Below are 20,390 nucleotides of genomic sequence, written 5' to 3'. Positions count from 1 at the left end.
GCCAGTGATACTATGCACTGAACAGCAACGTGGGCATCATGGAGTGTCTCCTCTCTTTCTCACCCCCCTTTGCCTATGTATCCAGTTGCCTGTCATTTTATTGTCATAATAATACCAAAATACCAAATGCAATAGAAATCCTGTTTGATTTGGAGCTCATTTGAATATTTGAAAAGATACAAACCTAAACCATTACACTCTAGAATGCATCTGCCTTACATCCAAGCACATGATTTTCAAGCTGGATGTCTTCTCTCAACCATACCTAAAAGTCCTCGTCCTTTACTATCATGGAGCAGCCAAGTCATAAGGGTTCCTTGAAGTTTTGAAGCTCCTTTCTAAAACTATTCTGTCTCTATTTCATTCTTTATGGTCAAAAATATGTTTGAGAAGTGTACTCACTTGACTAACAAAAAAATCTTCCACCTGTCCATTTCAACAACATTTACATTCACCTTCTCTTGTGCCAGCAATGATATTTTAGCTTAAATAGCATTTTCCTCTCATTCCCCATAATATTAAAGAGAATAGCCCCTTCTTCTCACTCCTGTTGGTCTCCTTTATACTCATCAGTTACAACAGACATTTGAGTCTCTTTTCTGTTCCTTCTGGATTGGTAAACCTGATGCATTGCTAGACTACTGAACAGAAATGGGCTGTCAGGGTTGAAATGGGCTATGTTTTGTGGAATATTCAAGGAACATGGTCTAAGATTTCCTACCTGGGCAGCCATGGTGTGGCTGCATTTCTGTCGTATCGTGCTACTTGGTGCTACCAAGATTTGGGTATCTATTTAGCATGTCCAAAGGCTGAAATACATGGAAATCTGGATGCCTTTTGGAATACAAGCTCTTGTAGGTTAATTAAAAAATAACAACAAACATCATAAAATGTTCACACTATGTAAAATAAAAACCTTTCCTAAATAATTTACCTTTGTAAATTTAGAGGCTGAGGAGGAAACTTGACTGGATTACAACTGTTCAGTTAAAAAAACCCCAACAAACAAACCTTAGAAAAAGAGAAAAGAAAAAAAGTGATAATTTTTCATGTGTGCCTGATGGGGTTGTGTTGTTTTTTTTTTTTTTAACTGTTTGCAAATCTTCAGTGTAATGGTTTGAAACCCAGTCGTGTCATTTCTTTACGCCCACACACAGAGCTGCAGTAGTGCAGACACTGTAGCAGGCAAACCATATTACCAGCATCGGCCATTAAAACTCTTCCTACACCAAGCGTGGGCTGACTTCACCCCCTCCTCTCTTTGCACACACCCCACCACCCACCCTGCAATTTTCAAATGCTTAAAAAAAAAGAGAAGAGAAAGACACTGAAAAAAGAAAACCGGATGCTTCCTTTGTTTCAACGCTATTCCAGAGACCTGAACCTCTCCACCTGCCTGTGAATTGGCCACCTAAAGGTTAGCAAGTGCTTTGTTATCATTTTATATAGACAGAGAGATAATGAAATTCTAAATGGCAAGACAGAAATTTTAAAGTTATGATTTTTTTAATGTGATGGTTCTTTTACTTAGCAGTGAGAAAGATTTTTTTTCCTAAACCACAAAGCATTTCAGTACTGGCCCCACTTCTGTTTTTAAGAGAGCTTTTATCAGTATTTTTTTCACCATTTAGTCCAACCTCCTAAACTTTAAAAGATGGATTAGGGTTATTATTTTTCTGTTAGAGCAACCTGTTGATTACAGACTGCTGGCTGGAGGTTGTTAACTCTTTCCTAACAAGGGAAAGGCACAGGAGTGAATTTGATGAAAGGACAAAAGAATGAAAATCCTTTGAGGTTTCTATATTTTTTTGACCACTAACAATCCTATTTTTTTCCCCCATTATGAAGCCACCAACAGTGCTATAAGACCAGCAAATATGTTAGATATGTTTCTTTTTAGAAAGAAGTGGTGTACATTTAAAATAAAGACATACAATAAACTAGAAAGCAGTTCTTGAGACTGGAGCTGAGAAAAGTAGAAGCATAAGAAGTAGAATAGGAAATACTCTCTGATACAAATTGCATGAAGAGATCAAAAGGGCCAATACAATATTTACTTACACACTAAAATGTATTTTAGCTATAAATATTCTTATTGATTTAAGCCTTTTGAATGTTTATATTTGTGAATATTCAAGGAAAGAAGAATAAAAAAGACAGAAAACTGTAAAATAATGATCAAAGCAGTTGGTGCTATCCTAGAATGAAGGGAAAGTATTACAGATCACCTTCTTAAAGGGTTTTAGTACTGTCTTCTGGTACAGTGTTTACCAAAAAAAAAGAAAAAGAAACCAATGTTGCTGATGTTACCCTCAGGAAATGGTACAAGAATTTAGAAGTTCAAACAGCATGTTTTGCAGTTGCTTTGTACTTTTCCAACATGTGAAGCAGGGCAAAACTTCAGGAACAATGACTTCTTTACAAGTAGCAAGATTCCCCAAAGTCAGAATTTGAACAGGAAATGTTATCATTGAAAGATTTCAAGGGTTTCAGGAGACTGGAGAATTACACATTCTCATCCGAATTCTGCAGGGACCTGAGGCTCTTGACTTTGTTAATAAGGTTATAAGCAGTCTGCATGTGGAACTGTCAGTCTTGTAATATCAGATATGCCTCTCAAGAACAAATGAAAAGTGAAGTCAGTATTTCTGTTATGAGACATTTCAAGGTGTGATGTCAAACTGAGAAAAGAGCAAAGGCAGAAATAAGTTTTGAGTAAAACAAGATTAACAGTAATTTCTGGGCTAATTGGGAAAGGCGTCAGTTCCATTTTGCTAGTTTGAGAACTAGAAAGTGCCAGAATTAGGGTACACCCATGAACTTTTCCATCAAACAAGTGATGTTTAAAGTATCGGCACAAATGTATTACTATGACTTGATTATACTAACATTTAAGTAGAAGTTTTGTCAATCAAAGCAGTTCTTCATAAACACTGGTACCTGTGCTAGCTGTCAGTGTGAGATTAGCGACTGGGTTATAATTCCTGTATCTGACAGTAAAATCTCATATGCTCTTCTCAGCATCACTGTCCCCATAAGAAAAATGAACAGTCCTCTAAAATACTTTTTCATTTAAGTTTGTAAAGTACTTTAAAACATGTAGTTGGTAGGATCTTTGAAATCTATTTCCTTATTAGTACAGGAAGCAGACATTGCTACTGTCAGTTGATCACTAAATCTTTGACTAAAACCCTGTAGGTATCTTGGAGGGATGACAGGTTTTAGACACCTGGAAAGAAGCCCTTTCCACAGATTCTTGGAATGTAGAAATGCAGACCAATGGCATGTAAAGTTTATCTCCTGAAATCCTGATGAAGACATGAAATGAGAGTGAAGTGCTGTATAGCACTCATCCTCCCTACTGTGTAGTGCCTGATGACAAGGTTATCTTTATGCATAGTTCAAATAGGGACTTTGCTGTGTATTGAGCAACTAGAGCTAATTGGATTTCATAGAATCATAGATGGACAAAAGTAATGTTGCAAAGAGATCCCAGCCTAGAATGTGACACCCAAAAATACAATAGTTAAAAAGAGAGGACAAGAATCACTTAATTTTAAACAGAACTAATGCAGTGTAATACCAGCCCTCTGTGTTAGTGTACAGTTCAAATTACTCCTAGCCATTACAGCAACCTGTTCATCCATTTAAATGGGAGGAATCATAGGATGCTGTGGAGCCAGTCTGATTCCAGATTCAGAGATTTTAGATCAAGCTTCAAAAGACTCTGCTAAGCCTTGAAAACTATGTAACAAACATGCAAACATCCTTGTAGTCATTTGCCATAGTTGTAACTTGCTTTATTTAATTATTGCTTCTTTAAGCCTCAGGGTAAGAAGTTTGCAGTTTTAGCATTTAGAATTGGATATGCTGCTGAGTGTCCTAAATAAGGAATTTTAAAAGTGTTATATATGTTTTAGAGTTGTCACTAGTTCCAGCATACTGTGGGAATTACTGATACTGTTTAAAATAAGTGTGCCTTTTAAGTAAGTTCACCCTAACTTAAAACAATAATTGCCAGTCTCAAAGTAGAATAAAATGCAATAGACTTCAGACGTGATAAAACTGAAGAGAAACTCATTTTGTCTGGTTATATAAAATGCCCATAATCATCTGCTTGTGTGATTTGGTTCACACTAGTTTTCTGCTACTAATGTGCAACTTTTCCCCCATTAGTTTGTTGACTGTATCGTGCAGTAATCCTCCAGAAGATCTCACATATATGAGAATCTGTTCCTTTAAGAAAGTAGCTCTCAGCAGAGCTGAAACTATTTGCTGCATATAGTTTTACCCATATGGATAGAATGAGTCTGTAGATCAGAAGCATGAGTCATTGTAAAGCAGTTCACAGTGTCAAGTAGTTTTCTAGATTCACTGATTTTAAGCATTTGCAGTGCCATTACCAATTACTGGGAGCATTTCAGGGTGTAATACAAACTGAAGGGATTTTAGACAACAATACTAGTCCTGTTAAAAGCTTCTTTTGCCTCCTGAATAACTAAATGACAGGCAAGAACAACAGGAAGAATTACAGAATTATTTCTCCATCTGAAAAATTAAAGGCCTAGAAAAAAGAGTCCAGAAACAAACTGAAAGCAATCCAAACAACAGGCAAAACTCTCCATGATTAATAAAGCTGTGTGAATGAAAAACCATTGATACCTCCAACATTAGTCTACATCTGAATTACTAAAAGAAAGAACTGAAGTGGATATTGGAGAATCACAATATTATGGTTTTACCACTATCCCATTTATAAGGTACAGGCTGCAGCTGTCTGAATTGGGCAGCTGCTCATTACAGTAAGATTAAAGCCACATCTTCCAAAATATAGTGTTCCTAAGGAATTTTTACAGGCCAGCTATGCTGATTTTGTAATGTTATAGGGAATGCATGTTCCAGTTTGGAGTTTGCTTATTCTAATAGCAGTGGATGAAGTAGCCATTCTGGTCCATATGTCAAGCAGGCATTGGCCTGCCCAGCTGTCCCCTGCCAGGCCACCTGGGCTCTGCTGGCTGCTGAGGCTGAGGACTCCTTATACAACCCACGAACGGCATCTAAACTCTTCAAATGATCTTTTCACTTCCCTTGACCGTCCCCTATCCTCTTTTCTCTACAGCTTTGCACAAATTTTAGGGAGGTCTGTTGAGCATGACCTTTTCTTATTTTCATATTTTTCAAGTATTTTAATATTTTTGAAGTAATTTCCCTCCTGGTTCCTGCTTTCTACCCTACTGCAGGGCACCAGTAGAAGCAGCGAGTGGGTAACACACTGCGTAGGTTTAGCAGTTCATATGTAGCAAGTGTCTTCCCTCCACCATTGTTTTCTTTTCCAACACATTTTAGGAGAAATCTTTGGTGGAAAGTTATAAGCAAATTACCTTTAGAAAGAAAAAAATTCTACCCTTGTGTCAGTGTCTTTCACTGATACAACTGAATGCAGTGGGCAAAAATACCTACATTTTGAAGACAGCTGATGCTCTTTATAGGTTCCTACATGAATCCTGACAAAGGATACAAAGAGACTGAAATGCTACTTCATTTTTTTCTGTTTCATCTCTTCCTGTTTTCTGAAGGTTGTTACCGTGACACCAGTGTAAAAAAAAAAAAGAAAAACCAACTTCCTACTTCTAATCTGTTTCAAGTCTTTGTCCTCGTTTCTCTCTGCTTGCATCAAGTACTGACAGAAATGAGACTTCTTTTGCTGAAATTCCTGGCTCAATAAAAGGTATGTGAGCTAAAATTATTTACAGGCTAAAGAGGATCCCATTATGTATGCTATCTGGTATTATATTTAAGGTAGGAATCAACAAAGGCTTTTAAAAAGAGCAAAAGCTTTTCATATAAAACACTATATTATGGATGTTCAGAATGTTGAAAAGCTGCTCCTGTGTGGCTACAAAAAGAAACTCTCTCTGCCATGTCTACAGATTATACCTGTAGATCAAGTCAGGGGATTGAGCATTGCATCTGCTTAAAGACTATGATGCTCCTCTCAACAGCGTGTCAAAGTACCTGTAAATGCAGGAAATCAGTAGTTAAATGTTTAATTAATGTTTTTATTAATAATGATGGGCATTTACAGTTTATTTACATGTGCCATGCAGAAGACAAAAATATTTTGGTTGTATAATCCAAGCTTATTATAACAGTGCTGATAAAATGAAGCAGGTTTTACAAGATGTATTTGGAATCCGGGAAAAAATTCTATAGAAAAGTGGAACACATTGGATTTAACTTTTTTTTGGTTTTATGCTAGTCTCTTCCTTATTAAAATACTTTATACTTATATACAGAAAAGACAGTTTCTGTCACATTAATTTGTTCTCTAAAACTACTCCACTTTTTGACTTTTATGTTACACAGATCCCCCCATGGTGTGTACCTGGAGGTATAATTCAAACTCTGAACAAAATAAATTCATTTAAATGGAATTTTGTTGACCAGTTTTGATAGAGTAAGAAACTAACTTATAACATTTTGGGCTGGCCAAATCCTGCTTTTAGTTTTGTTTATTGGAAATTATTCCTTATCTAAGTAGGATCAAGTTTTTATACTAGGAGTTCAACAAGTTACAAAGTGAGCTCAGAGTATCAGGAAGATGCTCAGTAGCAGAGGCTGGGACACAACAATGACATTTTTCTACTGGAGGAGAGGACTATCCAGAATTAGTCCTGGAGCAGAATTAGTTTGAGATAAGCTATTTTTGTCAATGTGCAAAAAAAAAATATAGTGGCTTGTTTTGTATACAAATGACAGATGTGCAAAGTATCATCGTATTTGCCAGAACAGGATACAAGCCACAGAAGTTTCACTTAGGAAGAAAACCTTTTTTGTTTGCTGTGGAAGGCAGCAGGAACCTGCCACAGCTGGTAGAAAAGTATTCTTAAACTCTTAAAAGTAATGAGATTCTCTATCACCATTTAGTTTCCTCAAACTTTCCTTTATATTTTCTGTAGTTGGTATTTTCTTTGTAGAACATTTCAGAGCATTGAAATGATTCTCAAAATTACACATCAAATCATCCCAGAGATACCGTGCAGCCATGTTCAATGTGCTGTGTTTGGAACAGGTTGCCCAAAGAAGTGGTGCAGTTTTTATCCTTAGAGGTTTTCAAACCCAGATTGGTTAACACTCTCAGCAGTCTCATCTGACATCCATACTAACTCTGCTTTGAGCAGGTATTTGTTTGAGAGACCTCTGGAGGTCCCTTCTAACTTTAATTGTTCTGTGTTTCTATATTAACATTTATTAAAGAAAATTCTTAAATTAAAAAGCTTGGTACAAATATGTACTGGGAATATGGTTCCAGAAAATTATAATTGTACCCTTTCTGGGGTACTGGGAGCCTCCATTTGCAAACCTGATACTCATATTTATTTCTAACAGTCTGAGTACTTATTGTAGGTTTGAAGTTCAATGTTCTTTACACTGTATAAACCTTTAATTCCCAGCTAAGAAATAAAAGATGAATCAATTTAATTGGATTCATTAATCTAAGTCGTTATTGTCTGTACCATCACAGTACATAAGATTTGTGATATTCTTAATTACTAACTTTCCCAGTCCAGCAGTTGAAAGTGTTTATTTCATTTTAGTTTCTGAAGATTCCTACTTGTTTTGTTTTCCCTTCCTTACAGATACCACGAGCATATGGCAGATAACCTTTAAAATGGGGGCACAGAAGCAGCCTGGTTTTACAGTTGCACTAACAGATCGACCAGTTCCAACCTCTTCTCTTCAGCCTGCACAAGGTTCTTCAGATCCCAGCCAAGGCAATGTGGTTGCTCAACAGGAACAAGCACTGTCCCAGCCCGTGTATCTGAAAGCCCTCACCATACCGCTGTATCAGCCCGTCCAGACAGGATGCTTTCAGCCAAGTAGTCAGTTACTGACTGGCAGGACCTGTGTACATCTAGACAGCAGTAACATCCCTCTGATTCTGAATCCACTTGTTCCTTCAGAAGGCACCGATCAGCCTCAGTCAGTTTTTCAGAAACAACTTGGGCAGACTCTAACATTGAACATAGTGAGCACTTTACCAGTTTTATCATCACCAAAGTCTTGTGTAAGTGCATCTATTGCAAGCCCAGGAAAATCAAAAAAAGCTGGGAAATATATCTGCAAACACTGTGGACGTGACTGTTTGAAGCCAAGTGTCCTTGAGAAACACATTCGCTCTCACACAGGAGAGAGGCCCTTCCCGTGCACCACTTGCGGTATCGCCTTTAAAACTCAAAGCAATTTGTATAAACACAGGAGAACTCAGACACACGTCAACAATACCAGACTGCCCTCAGACTCTGACAACAGCAGCGGATTGGAGCAAAATGAGAAATCAACAGAGAGCATCACCTCACACCAAGGCAGCAAAATACTTAGTAGCACCTGTGAAGACAAGGGGGTGCAGATGAAACACAGGAGTTCAGAGACCAGTGCTGTAACAGACACTAAGAAAGTTCTTAATGACCCTTCACTGCCCCAAACAAGCACTGCTTCAGAAAATCAAGAAACAACGAATCAGTCCTTCAGTTCAAAGGCTCATCAAGGGGTTCCTGAAAGAGAACCTCAGAGTTTATCATCTCCAGGAGCTTTGCCAAATGATCAGTGCCAGAGAAAGAATATCCAGGAGCCAAGAACTCCAACTGCCCATAAGCATATTCAGTTGCAAAGGCAGCAAGCAACCTCTTCGGAAAAACAGTGGGATTACAAGCCATTGGACTGCAAGCTGAAGAAGTGCGAGAGCACTGACTCAGGGTATCTGTCACGCTCGGATAGTACAGAACAACAGATGGCCTCGTCCAGCCCCTTGCACAGCCTCTATGAACACAGCACAGAGCTGGAAAATGAAACTGCCTGTGGCAGCCTCAGGTGTAACTCCGGAAGCAGTGCAAAGCTAGATGCAGCTGAGAAAGCTACAGCCTTGGTGCTAGAGAAAAAGAAACTAGAAGAACACATTTCAAAACTTATTTCTCATAACAAAAGTGTGGTGGATGACACCCAGTTGGATAATGTTAGACCTAGAAAAACTGTCCTTTCTAAACAGGGAAGCATTGATCTGCCAATGCCTTATACATACAAAGACTCTTTCCATTTTGATATCAGAACTTGTGATGTAAATAGGAAAAAGAATCTTTCCCTTTGTTCAGCAAAATCTACCTTTGCACCCCTAGAAAAATGCAAGCCCGTGATTTTTCATTCAGTTCCCACCCAGTTCTCCACGACAATAGATACTGTGCCCGTTACACGCAGCAACTCATTGCCGTTTGTGGAGGGCACAAGAATGGCTCGTGACAAAGCAGGTTGCTCGAAACCACTTTCTCTTACTAAGCAGTCTGTAAATACAGGCACTGCCAGTTTGCTGCCTAGCAACAATCTTGCTGCAAATTCAGTGGATTTTCCTAATAGCCATCCCCGAGCTCTAGTCAGACAAACAGCAGTGGATGATTTACCGCTAAGCAATGTGGTTGAGCATCCTCCTCGGTTGGAGGAGTTGCAAGGGAGCAAAAAGCTTGGGGCTGGAGAAGTAATCAGCACTAAAAATAAGAAACACAATCAAAGGAAGTTAAAGATGTTCTCTCAAGAAAAATGGCAAATGTATGGAGATGAAACATTTAAGAAAATCTACCAAAAAATGAAAAGCAATCAAAATGCCAAGAAAATTAAACAAAGGGGGAATAAGATTACAGATATTGCAAGCTCTGCTCCTGATTCAAAGGAATCAGCCAGCAGTATTGAAATCACTGAGGACAGAGATGGCAGAAGTTCTGTAAGTGACAGTCTAAACACTGGTAAATCAGAAATCTGTGCTAATACGAATCATATCCTACAGAATACATCCTCTGAGGAAACTGCAGGCAGTGTAACCTCCCTGATGGAAACATCACATTCAGTAAAGCCTCATGCACATCCTGTAATAAGCAAAGCTTCCCTGGCCCACAGCAACATGGGTAACTGCACTGCTGGCAGCTGCACCTCACAAGCTCCAGGCAGCTGTGAGCTTAGGCTTCAAAATACTCAGTGTCAGCTAAACACTAACAGAAGGAATGATAACTGCTTGCCGACACAGAGAAGCAAATGGGAAAAACCAAGCCTTAGGAAAGAATCTAGTACATTGGAATCTGACTGTGAAAGCACTTCAAACCATTATGGAAACCACAGTAGGAATAAAGGAACTGGCCAGCATATCCTGACTCCCCTGTGGGTGCATTGCAACAATACAGAAGCCTCAGGGAAATCCCAGAATTTACCATCAGAAAGAAAAAAGCTGAAATTTGAAGTGGAGAAGACACAAAACATGATTTCAGAGTCCTGCCCTAGTCCCAGTAATGAAAACAATGCAGTAGAAGCAGAGGGAGTCTATTGCACTAGCACTCAGTGCCCTTCTGCAGCACCAGTGAAATTCTCCAGTAAAGCAGAGGAGCAAAAATCAAGCACAGGAGCTGATGAATCCACTGGAGGTACTGAGAATGTAGAGTGTATGAAAACGATCAAACTCTCCACAAAAGCTCTTCATAACAGTGATGTTAACCTTATTTCACATCCAGTGCATGTCTCAAAAGCTTCATGTGTGGGATTTTTAGGGCCTGAATTAAGGGGAAGTGATTGCAACTCTTTGGCCTTGCACAATGCAACAGATAAAGATGTCAAAACATGCCTTGTGAAAACAGCAGCACAAGTATCCCTCTTCAATGACAATGCTATTGATGTGTCTTCTAAAATTCATCATCTGCAGTCTAGTCATTTAACTCCAGTCTCACAACAAAATGCCTTTACTCCCAAATATATCCTTAAATTGCCACAAGACAAGAGAGCCTCAGATTTGTCACTTTTGCTTAGATCAGAACAGGAGATTACACCTTGCACATCTCTAACAGACACCTTGACCAACCTCCCCTGCTTCTCCAGCAGTGGATCACTCAGTTCTCATTCTAATGATGTGTTTTGGTCCCCTTTAAAACTTAAAGTGAGGCAAAAGGCCAGCAAAGGTGAGCTACAATGGAACCTACATGCAAACTGGAAAACACCAGTATTCTGTCCACCAGTCAATTCAGAAACAATGACAATCTTAACCACAGCAGATGACACCTTTTATAACCAAGACTTCAGGCAGCAGGATGTTGTAAGAGATGTTTGCAAAAACAAACAGAACAAAAATAAATTAAACTACCAAAGGCAAACAGAAGAGAAGTGGATGAGCATAACTACTTCCTCTACACAGACCCCAAAGAAGAAAATTTGCTTTACTTCTGTGTATACAAGTGGTTTTTTCATATCAGCTGATATCAAAGAAGAGAGAAAGGTTTTACATCATCTTTGCTCAGGAAGTGACTCGTTGGTAATGACATCAGCTTCTAGCAAGGGTGCAGAGCCAACGATCCCAGGGTGGGACGGAGGTGGAAGTCCGTGCGTTGTTAAGGACATTTCACCCACACTGCAGGACATGCAGCATCCTCAGAGCTCAACAGACAACTCCACTTACTTTTGCCATTCTTTTGGCACTTTATATTGCCACACTCTCACCACGCACTGTAAAGAATTCCCAGAGCTACCCCATCATTATCCCACTTGCTCCTCCAGAAGTTTAACAGCATTGAGCACGAAGAGCACCTTCCCATCGCTAAATGCTGAACCTCGATTAACTTGGTGTTGTTTAACAAGAAGCCTTCCTCTGCCTGTTGAGCAGAAGGGGAATGCAGACTCTGCCTACTCCTCCATGCACACCTGTGACAAGGAAACTAGCAGTGAATGCACACTGTCAAAATATGATATTTCTATTTTCAAAATGAAAAATATTAGCAAGACTGCAGCATATGGCTTAACCAACAGGAATTTAAGAACATTGGTTTCATCTTTTTCTAAAGGGCAACAGACACCAGAGGTAATATTAGGCATCCTGTTTGCTTTCCCCCTTAGAAAAAGAAAAGACTTATCAAAAGCATATTTCTGGACATTTACAGGAATTTGTCAATAGAGAATTTACAATTTATATGTTACATGTTCTTCTAATGCAGGAACACAGGCTTTTGTGTAAATGTTTGAGATTGGGACTCTTTCACTTGAGAATTTCAGTAGGAATGCTATCTAGTGAGAAGAGAGTTTTTCTATTCCATGTTTTTTTCCCCTTATGAGTGTACTTTATATTCTTCTGTAACTGTATATGTATTTCACTGGGTTCATTTTAAATGAATATTTGAATTAGAGTAGGACTTACACAGACCATTAACGTCAAGACTTCATTATACTTAGAGATGCTTGGAGCCACAGGCAGACTGTGTACTAAATCTCTCATCATTTAGATACATTGAAATGTCAACAAAACCAAATTGTGTTAATACCTTGTAAACTGTTGAAAGCTTTTCTTTTTTAAGTAAGTAAAGATAAACTAGTCTATCTGTACAGATCCTAGATCAGCTCTGTGAGACTAAGCTCACTTTTAATATAGGAAGAATACGAAAGAACAAACACTGATGTTATATAGATCCACAAGAGAAATGAGTTGGTTTAATTTTACTTTACACAAGTAGATGGACAAGGTGATTAGAAAAAGCCCTCACACAAGTTCTGGGAAAAAAATCAGAGCTGTGCTATTTAACCAGTATGATGTTCAGGGCTATTTAAAAAGAGCAAAGATTTCCAGTCTCTGTTAATGTCATTCACAATTTTCATGTACTTCATTTCTTCCCAATATTTTCAACAGTTAAACTCAGCAGCTCCTGGTGGTGCTTTCAAAAATATTTCAGAGCAAAAGAAGAAAACAGTAGTTTGCAACAAGGGAAAACTTTCATCAAATAAAATCAAGAGGAGCCACAAACAGAAAAAGATTAAAGTCACCTCAAAATGGTAAGGAATATGGTTTTCAGCTTCCTTAAATACAGACATAATTTTGCTAAAATAGATGTAAAAAGTCCATAGATTATAAAAAAGCATCTGCAAAATTCAATCCTGTCAAAATCAGGGATAAAAAAACCTCTCAGGAAGTGCAGCACATTGCAGCAGCTCCACAAAGGTAAACTATAACAAATACCAATATGTTGTTTACTATCAGGAAGAGGGTTTTGTAAGCAAAAGACAGATACCAAAGAAAGATGGTCAGTTGAGTCTCGCTATGCTTTAGAAATGATTCTTATCTGTCAAAATTGGCAGCACTTACTTTTGTTTGAAGGGAACCTAAATACTTCAGTCTTTCATCCTGTTACAGCTAAGAGCAGCACGTAAGACCCTTTTGTCCTCAGAAGATCTATACCCTGAACTGGTATTCACAAGGGAATGCGCAAGAATAAATATCAAATTCTAACACAAACCAACAAAACCATCTGTAGTTTAAAGGATCATTTGGTTTAACTAAAAAGCAGAAAGAATTTGAGTATAAAACTATCAAAGGCACATTGTATCAATCAGCACAGTTTCTCCATATTTAATGGGAGTTCCTTTCAGTGGAAGATTTAGACTCTAATCTTTTTAGAGTGTGGGGCATCAGAATGTCTGATGAATTGCTTCAATAAGAAACACATATTGTCTACACACTTCCCTTTTACTTGATTTCATGACCAAAATCAGACAGAGTAACTCCCCTGTGGACAAATCAGTGTCGGTAACTTAATCACCGTGTCTAGTTTGGCAAACAGCACTGCAATTTTGAAGGATCATAAGAACAAAAATAGAAGATTCAGGTCCACGTTACCCAGTCTAGTGCCATTCTTCCAGGACTTTTTTCTGGTTTGGTTTTTGGATGTCTTTTGGGGTTTTGTTTTGTTTTCCTGCTGGTCTCAGAATGTATTTATTTGGCTATAAAATGTATGTACAGGGATTCAATTAAGTACAGGACCCTGAAGGCTCAGGTCACACATATTAGTGAATAGCTGGCCAAACTTTTAATCAGGAAATGTGTTTTTCTGATACACCGAACACCTGAATAAACCTGCCCTTTTAGATTTACTTATTACTCTGTATATAATAACTGATTCTGCTGATATCAGAACAGGATCCTCCAGTGTTCTTCACTCTCAAGAATCAAGAGTTACTGAAGGATCTGGCTAGAGTAGAAAACAAAGCAGAGCTGGACTTTTCAGTGGGAGTTTTCTAAATAACTGAGATGGTTGTGCTGTTCGTTAGTGATGATGAATAGGTGGCACACAAGCAGTGAAAAAGCCAACAATTAAGCTGTCTCAGGTGCCCAATAAAGAAAAGGCTAAAGAAAAAAGGATCTGTTGTTCCTGAGTCCTTTTCTCTTGGCAAATCAAGGATTTACTGAATCATACTGAGACCAAATGTAACAAAACCACTGTGAGTCTCTTGTCTAAAGTATTTTTTGAGTTGACATAAACAAGCATTTCATAGTAGTAAACTGTTGTTAGAGTTACAATTAACTTATGGTGTGGCATTATTCTACTCTAGATGCTTTTAAATCACTCATACTGGTTTACTCTTCAATGCCACTGGCAATGCAGGTACAGAGGGAGGCACATTCATGGATATGCTCAACTGAAAATGAACCGACCGAGCAAGCAGCACCGTTTTCCAAACAGAACACTGGATGCTTTGAAAAAGGGCTATTCATCACAACCCTGTACATTTAATAAGAAGTGCCATTCTCCTCAATCAAAGGTACAAGGTAAGTACTTTGCATGTTTTTTACTGTATTGAATGCTTACTTTTTAAGAAGAATACACATAAGCAGTATCTCTGATACGCACTTGTCCCAGTGGAACTGCAAATCCACTGTGAGTAAATACATAAACATGAATAAACTGAATGCACAGTGATTTTCATACACATACATATGTGAACTTGAGAATTAGGAACATGTTTCAAAAATAAATCATTCAAAATAACCCTCCACTAGAAGCCTAAACAGTTTCAAGGTGTCTATCAGTTTCTGAAGCAAGATTCCATGTTTGCACTGTGAAATGAGTTTGGTCTGTTCAGAGCAGGTATGAATAGCTACTACTTTGCAGGACAGTTATGGTCATAGAATTGCACAATGGTAGGTGTTGGGAGGGACCTCTAAAGATTATCCAGTCCAACCCTCCCTGCTCAAGCAGGTCTACCTAGATCAGGTCACACAGGAACATGTCCAGGTGAGTTTTGAAAACCTCCAGAGGAGCCTCCACACCCTCCCTGGGCAGCCTGGGCCAGGGCTCCCTCACCTGAACAGTAAAGAAGATTTTCCTTACGTTTAAATGGAACTTTTTGGGTTCCAGCTTTTGTCCATTACCCCTTGTCCTATCACTGGACACTACAGAAAAACGTGATGCCCCATGTCCTTGACATACACCTTCCAAATACAGTATAAATAAGGTCTCCCCTCAGCCTCTCCTTCTCCAGGCTGAACAGCCTTTCCTCAGAAGAATAACAAATGTTATGTTTGTTATTCTTTGAAATATTTGTCTGTAATTAACACCCAAACTCAAGCACATATAAGTAAATGAGAAAATGTATCAAGTTTAGAATAAAAAACTCACAGAAAATAGTAAAAACATAGAAGCTAGTTCAGTGATATGATGAGAAATTTAGTAAATTCTATCTTGTGGGAGAATAGAAATCAAAGTAAAAGTTTCTTCAACCTCTTTCTAGTAGCAAATTACCTACACCAGCAGAAAGAAATGTCTTGTGCCACCTCAGACCAGCAACTTTGCAGAAGGAAAAAAGAAGGAAAGAATAACTCAGGAATATCTTCCCACACTGAAAATTTAAACCAAGTTAAACAAAAAGCAAAAATGGACAAAAAAGTAGGTATTGTACTTTAATCCTTGCATTACTTTGTATTGAAAGAAAAGAAAAAGATATTGGTAATTAAAACTTGAATTAGGTGGTTTAAAGTTCAAATTGAGACTACTTTGTAACACAGATTTTGTTTAAAAGTGTGTTAAAGCTATTTTTTGGGTTAAAATAGAATGAAAACTTACTGATGTTAGAATGAGCTTTTTTAAAAAGAGCAATCAAATTTGCATCCATTGAAAAGGGTATTTCTTATGCTTGCTGTCAGAGGATCCCTTAGCACTGATGTCAGAGGTGCCAGCAGAAGCAGCACAGAGAATCCTGAGACAGAGAGTAAGCTTGAAACTAGAAAAGCGGGGATGCTGGTGATGGCTGTGTAGTGGTGGGAAGAATGTGCATCCAGCATCTCAGCTGAAGTGTTTTAGCCCTTTCTGGAAGCCTGTGCTGCTGTGATTTCGGTGCTACCAATATCTGCATTAGCTAGAAGGGGCCTTAGGACACATCTGCACGTGCTGCAAACAAAGCTGCTGTATGCAGTGTCAGCTCAGCTCCAGAGAGGATTCTGTGCTTACCCTTATTACACTTCTCCCTTGACTTCTGCTGGCTACACTTGAGGATAAAAGCTACTGAGCCAGACTGCTGCTATTAACATGAGCACTGGTTCTTCATGAAGCATAAGTAGTATTATATTTAGGAACCTCAACCTTGAAATGTTTTTTACTAAGTGATTTTATTTCCTACGCATATGTCACCGCCTCAGACATGGTGATATTTCTTACAGTCTCATCACAAACCTCTCCCCCTGCACTACACAAAGCTATTATGTATGCAATGCATATGTTGCAATATGATTCAAATACCTTAATGAAAAGAAAGCCATCCCAGACAGTACATAAGAATGCAGCTTGAAATCTCTGTCCCTTATCACACATAAATTATTAACGTGGTCTGACACCTACCCAAGAAAAAAAAACCCTGAGGAAAGAAATACATCCTTTACTACATCTCCCCCACAGAGCAGGAGGAAAAGATTTTCTCATCAAAAGAGGGATGAGTAACGTGTCCTGCAGTAATGGAAAAAAATAAAGTGCAAATACAATCGTAGTTGTAAAAATAAAAGCTCACATTATGCTTAATTGCACAACTGATGTGAGTTACAGGAGAGAAATGTTTTCTACTGATATAGTCAACTTAGTTATCATTGTACTTTTATGAAGGATGGAATGTTTCTGGATTGAAGATTTTAAATGTAATTTTTTTCCCCTCCTCCCTAATTTCTACAGGACATTTCTGGGCAAATCAGGGAACACACAAGAACAAGCCTCTCTTTTCAGAGCATTGCAGCTCCTCTGGAAATATCTGTGACAGCCCCTTCCTTTTCATCCACAGTTAATACAGCCATGCAACATGTCAGCAGAGATGTGGAAATCTGCTGTATAGTGACACAACCACTTGTGCTTCAGCAATCAGTGCCAGTGGAGTCACAGACAAACATCCAGAGTGACTCAATGGCATCGTCTTTTCCGTCTTGCTCTTCTGATGTTACAAATACAGGCACAGGTGACCAACCTGATAGCACAAATGCAGAGACTACTGATCCTCTTTCCTTACATCTAGAAGCAAGCCAGGAAAACATACTAAATGTTGAGTCAGAGAGTCAAAGATTTGCTACATTGGACCTGATGATCCAGGCCTCAGGAAAGGAGAAACTTCCAATTGAAGAAAACACAAATACACCTCCAAAAGAAAACACAACTCCCAGTTCCCAGCCTGAGTGTTCACATTTATTCAGATCAAAAGCAGAGTCTCTTCCTGAGTCAGTCACAAGGGTTAAATTACCCAGTGTAGAATACACAGAGCAGGTAAACTTTCCTGAAAAAATCCTTGACCCTCATAGAAGTGCAGATAAGGATGGAATCCATCTACAGTCAGACAGCTCTGGAAGTCCACACCAAACAGCTGCTACCACTTTTAAAAACCTTCCAATTACTCTCAGGTCCTCTGAGTTCAAGACTTGCTCTGCAACGCTTTTCAAGACATACAAAAAGAGAGGTTTAGAGATGATGAGGAAGCAAACCAGAGTGGAGTATGATGACACTAGCAGTGATGATGAGGATAGGCTTGTTATAGAAATCTAGCAAACAGGTACTAATGAGATACTTGTATGATAGCCTGTTACAGAAGGAAATACCATCGATATTTGATCTGTATTCCTGAAGCACTTTCAAATCAGAAAAGCCATTCCTCTGTGCAATAGGCAGCATTCTGTTCTGAAGAGCCCCTTCTTTCAAGGACTCAAACTTTTTAAAAAATGCTTATTTGAAGCCAAGGGGAAGCTGACATCACACACATTTAAATGCAAATGGTAACCCCGTGTTCATGAGAGGTTTCCAGCAGTGAATGTTCTTACCAGTCTTAGCCAACTCCCGCAAGTGCTAGCTGTCAGTAGTTGTATTGTTAAAAGGCTGCACATATTTATTTATTACTAACAATACAAAGCAGCAACTTCCTCAATATCTAAGCTAAGATCTAGTGGAAGGGTATGGATGTGTTCTCTTCTATATATTCCTTTTTTCTTGTCATCACTGCCATCAGTACTGGGAGTGATACACTGGCATTGAGGGGGAAGACCTGTTCCCTAAGCATCCGTGATATTGGAAGAGTCTGGAAAAATGCTGATCTTTTTCCATGTTGCACAAATGTCAATGCTTCTTTGTGACAAATGACACAAGCATGCTTTGCTTTGTGTTTTGTGCCTTTGATGCCAAGATCTACTCAAATATTCTTGATTTCTAGGTGGAGAATATGGGTGTTAACTATTGATATTTCCTTGTGGTACGATTTCTGACAAGGATTTTCTCATTATATCCATCACATTGTGCTCCAACCAATGTAATCTGGGATAATTAATTTTTATTGTAATCTTCAGTTGAACTGCAATGATGCTATTTTCTTGAGAGTAAAGAAGCTATATGGCATAGCTTGTTTTCTTTTTTTTTTTTAACAAAAAGTTTTGTGCTATGAAGCCTAAAATTGACTGGTTTTTATGTGAATAAATAATTAGATATTTTACTTTGATTAAGTGTATTCTCTTGCTTGATTGAATTCAATAAATATTAAAAACATCCCACTTCTACATTAGATCAAAAGTCTATACTTAAACTTCCACTGTTCTTATATTGTGAAACATAGACAGAGTTTTATGGATTAACCCACATGGGATATTTGGACTTGCTTTTACTTTAACCATGCACAGATAAGCTTCTATGGAATGTATTCACAAAGCAACCTAGTATACTAGTTACATGAAACAAAATAATGTATATATGCAATAAGATGTCAAAACGATGAGTCCCATGCAATTCCTGTGTTTTCAGATGTCTTACAAACATGACAAGGCCTGAGGTCATCCACACAGAGCTTCACCTTTAGCCTCAAATTATGTTAATAAGTTTATCACTGGTACAGAAAACAAAAATCCTGATCCATATGTTACACCAATTCCTAATTCTACTTGGGAAAAAAAAAAATCTATGTTTTCAGAAGAGAGGATGACCAATGAAAGACGTTTTCCCTTTCCTAAAAATGCTACAATATTACATCAATTGCAGCAATAATTGGTGTCAAATCTGCAGGGGAAATAATCTAGGAATATTAGTCTAAGGATTTAAGCATTCTTATTCTCCTGCTTTACTTCTCACTTTGCAAGTGCTAGGATTTTATAACAATAATATTATCGCTAATCTGTTGGGTTGTGATCAAAATTTGAAGCTCAGAGATACAGTGAAATGGTCTGTTCTTTGGCTACACTTCATGGCAGACTTCTGTAAATCTCCCCATGGCACATAATGAAAGGATAAGGTCACATAACAGCCTTTACTGGGGAAGCTTGGTACTCAGAGCACAGCATGCTCAGGCATATAGTTGGAGAATGAATAGCATCAACAACAGTAGATGGCAAGGCACTGGAAATTGCAGATTTTGTTTACTGAGATGGTACAAAGCCACCATTTTGTTCAGAATGATGCAGGGGAAAAGAATGATAGAGCTGGAGATTGTTCCCCCCTTAGATTTTTATTTATACTGTTATTTTATCTTAATAAAAATGAAACATGAAGCTCTTAGTACTAGAACTGGATGCCCTAGGGTTTATAGTTCAAGCATATTAACATTTAATATTTGGTTAGCAATTATGCAAAATTACTCAGTTTACCTCAAACCTCAGCAAAAGAATCAGTGCGTTACTCAGGAAGCTTCTGAGTGAGAATCTTAGCAAGAAAAATGCTGATAACATCATGAATATGGCAAATTTCACTAGATTTGGTATTACAAGGACAAGAAAGATTCTTGAAGTCTTCCTTGCTCTGTGCTCCAGGACAAACTGGAGAGGTATTTGGGTAAATCCCAGGTGCAAAAGTTTAAATAGCGTGGATTCAAACAAGTACAGTGATACAGCTCCAATCTGGGAGAAAAGAGGAAAAGAAGAGGGGAGAGGGAGGCAGAGGAGATGTCACAAGTAGTGTCACAGTATTAAATCCTTCAAAGGTTTGGAACTTTTTCCTGATGGAATCACTGAAAGTTACAGCTGTATTCTGACTCTGTAGAAAAAGCCAGAGCAAATGAAACCCAGCACTTCCAGAGAGACACAAGCCACAGTGTTCCTGGCAATA

The 20,390-nt window shown here is 38.3% G+C and overlaps 1 protein-coding gene across 1 annotated transcript; it reads left to right on the top strand.

The window, feature by feature from the left end:
- Positions 1 to 5,652: 5,652 nt before the first annotated feature.
- On the top strand, positions 5,653 to 18,611 carry ZNF831 (zinc finger protein 831). The gene is made up of 6 exons (XM_010208161.2): positions 5,653 to 5,728; positions 7,641 to 11,881; positions 12,701 to 12,843; positions 14,451 to 14,614; positions 15,580 to 15,731; positions 17,004 to 18,611. The coding sequence occupies exons 2-6, from the start codon at positions 7,673 to 7,675 to the stop codon at positions 17,856 to 17,858; spliced, it is 5,523 nt and encodes a 1,840-aa protein (XP_010206463.1). The 5' UTR covers positions 5,653 to 5,728; positions 7,641 to 7,672; the 3' UTR covers positions 17,859 to 18,611.
- Positions 18,612 to 20,390: the final 1,779 nt, after the last annotated feature.

Source organism: Colius striatus, chromosome 16 (assembly GCF_028858725.1).
Source record: "Colius striatus isolate bColStr4 chromosome 16, bColStr4.1.hap1, whole genome shotgun sequence".
Taxonomy (NCBI): Eukaryota; Metazoa; Chordata; class Aves; order Coliiformes; family Coliidae; genus Colius; species Colius striatus.
The sequence above is the reverse complement of the archived record's forward strand: the minus strand, read 5'-3'. Positions and strand labels throughout refer to the sequence as shown.

Coding starts and splice junctions, on each gene's coding strand:
- ZNF831 (XM_010208161.2), top strand. CDS start 7,673: ATGGGGGCACAGAAGCAGCCTGGTTTTACAGTTGCACTAACAGATCGA. Junction 14,615..15,579: donor TCCTCAATCAAAGGTACAAG/GTAAGTACTTTG, acceptor TCTTTCTAGTAG/CAAATTACCTACACCAGCAG. Junction 15,732..17,003: donor AAGCAAAAATGGACAAAAAA/GTAGGTATTGTA, acceptor TAATTTCTACAG/GACATTTCTGGGCAAATCAG.